The sequence below is a fragment of the Trachemys scripta genome, chromosome 1 (assembly GCF_013100865.1).
Source record: "Trachemys scripta elegans isolate TJP31775 chromosome 1, CAS_Tse_1.0, whole genome shotgun sequence".
In the NCBI taxonomy this organism is placed as follows: domain Eukaryota; kingdom Metazoa; phylum Chordata; order Testudines; family Emydidae; genus Trachemys; species Trachemys scripta.
This window is the reverse complement of record NC_048298.1, coordinates 339,473,697-339,475,885: the sequence shown is the minus strand read 5'-3', so window position 1 is coordinate 339,475,885 and position 2,189 is coordinate 339,473,697. Positions and strand designations below refer to the sequence as shown.

Here is a 2,189-nt window from a genome sequence, read left to right as displayed (position 1 = left end):
ACTAGCAAAACTTTTAGTGATAATGCGGGGGGAAAGGGGGAGGGAAAGACTGCGTGCGCATGAACCTACAAGGTCGAAGATAAGCATACGGACGGGAATCTTTCTAACTGTAACTGCTCGGGCAGGGAGGGGTAGTGGGGGAGAAACAGACAAAGCCTGCACAGAAACAGCTTGGAATATAAAAGGGAAAAACTTGCTTGTAGGTGCTGCGCTTGATTTGAGACAGGCTGGTCTCCTAGTGCCTACTCAGAGCTCTTGAATAAACTTGGATTGCTCCTCCACCTCGGTGTGTTCATTGGTGTGAAGCACACCGGGCAACGAACCCCGCTGTTGCCCCCCTCGGGCCCTTTGGGCCGGCAACAACATTAATCATGTCTCTGACACGACTCAGTGACAAGCAGCTGGCTGAGGGTGTAGGGGAAGGGTGGGTGTCCGTGTCCCTGGAATAGTCCCTGTCCACAGCTGGTACAGCCCCTGTGGATCACACAGCGCCCAGAGCGCTCAGGAAAAGCCAAGACTGTGACTGAAGAACAGCTCTGCAGCTTTTTTCATGGCCCGTGGATGTTTAAACAGAGACAGGACAGTAACAGGCCAAGTGTAATGGGAAACAACACCCGCGACCCTTCTCTTTATTGACTGAATAGAGAGATATTCTGAGGTTGGAGCAGCCACCGATATGGCTCTTTATGGGCCAACATCCCACCAGTCCCCTGGCTCTCCATGAACACAGTCACATTGTAAATGCTGCTGCCTGCCTTGGTCTCCTTCTCCCAGTGCGCTGTCCTCTTTCATCAGCCCCTCTCCCCTTGCTCCAGGCCTTAGACCCCGTCTGAACCTCTCTCTACAGTGAGATCAGTAGCTCATCTAGTCTTGGATATAAGGTTCGAGGATTGAATTGGTGGCCGATGTTTTTTGTCTCCGAGGTCACCAGCGCTGGAGCCAGGTAGTGAACTGACCCTTCACTTCATGAACACCCTGATTATCCTCAAACGAAGGTGTTTGCTTTTCACGCTGTACACAATTGGGTTCATCAGGGGCGGGACCAGCATGGAGATGTAGCCCAGGATAATCTGAAGTATGGGAGAAGAGCCCTTCCCGAATCTGTGTAACACAGACAATCCGATCGCTGGTGTGTAGAAGAGCAGGACGGCGCAGAGGTGGGAGACGCAGGTGTTCAGGGCCTTGAGGCACTCTGAGTGGGAAGCGATGTTCAGCACTATTTTGAGGATCATCAAATAAGAGAAGAAGATGAGCAGTAAGTCCAACCCCATCGTTAATAGTTTAGTAAACAAGCCGTAGATGTTATTGACTGTGATATCTGAACAAGCCATATTCATGACCTCATTATGCACACAATAAGAATGGGAGAGGATATTGGTTCGACAGTATCGGAAACGTTTCAGGAGAAAGGGGAGTGGGAGTATTACGGCCACCCCTCTTAACACACAAACCAGTCCCATCTTGATTATTCTTGGCAGGGTTAAGATGGAAGCATATCTCAGCGGGTCACGGATAGCGATGAAGCGGTCAAAGGCCATCAACAAGAGCACGGAGGATTCAATGCATTGAAGCGAGGGGATGAAAAACAGCTGGGTAAAACAGGCATTGAGGCTGATCTCCCTAATGTTAAACAAGTATATGCCCAGTATCGTTGGTATGGTGACTATCAATATACCAAGGTCTGCAATGGCCAACATGGAAAGGAAAATGTACATGGGCTCATGAAGACTTCGATCTGTTTTTATAATGAACAGAATGACTGCATTTCCTACTATCGAAATAAGATACATTAAGCAGAAGGGGATAGAGATCCAGAGATGGGCGTCTTCCTGCCCAGGTATCCCGGTGAGAAGGAACACTGCAGAGTTGAATTTGGTGTCATTAACAGCTGACATAATGTATTGGACAAGTCTGGGGAGTTTTCAACTTTACTTCCTGAAAGGAAAAAGAACAGGAGATTAGATGATATTTAACAAGACATTTTTCTACTCTCAGTGCAAGTCTACAGACTACCAGGAGCACAAGGAAGATTAGCAAAAACATAGTCTTAGATTTACCGCATTGATAGGAAGATAAAAGATTACCAGACTGGATCAGACCTGCATGCACTCAGTATCCAGTGGCCAGTTCCAGATGCCGCAGAGGAAGGTGAAAGAAACCCCACAACTGGCAGCTATGAGATTATCTGC

General features: G+C 48.1%; 1 protein-coding gene across 1 annotated transcript; it reads right to left on the bottom strand.

Moving 5' to 3' along the window:
- Positions 1-959: 959 nt before the first annotated feature.
- Positions 960-1,898, bottom strand: LOC117872295 (olfactory receptor 51G2-like). The gene has a single exon (XM_034760609.1). It carries the CDS (start codon positions 1,893-1,895, stop codon positions 960-962), a length of 936 nt encoding a protein of 311 aa, XP_034616500.1. The 5' UTR covers positions 1,896-1,898.
- Positions 1,899-2,189: the final 291 nt, after the last annotated feature.

Bases quoted from the DNA above. Each gene is read 5' to 3' on its own strand.
- LOC117872295 (XM_034760609.1), bottom strand. From the start codon at position 1,895: ATGTCAGCTGTTAATGACACCAAATTCAACTCTGCAGTGTTCCTTCTC.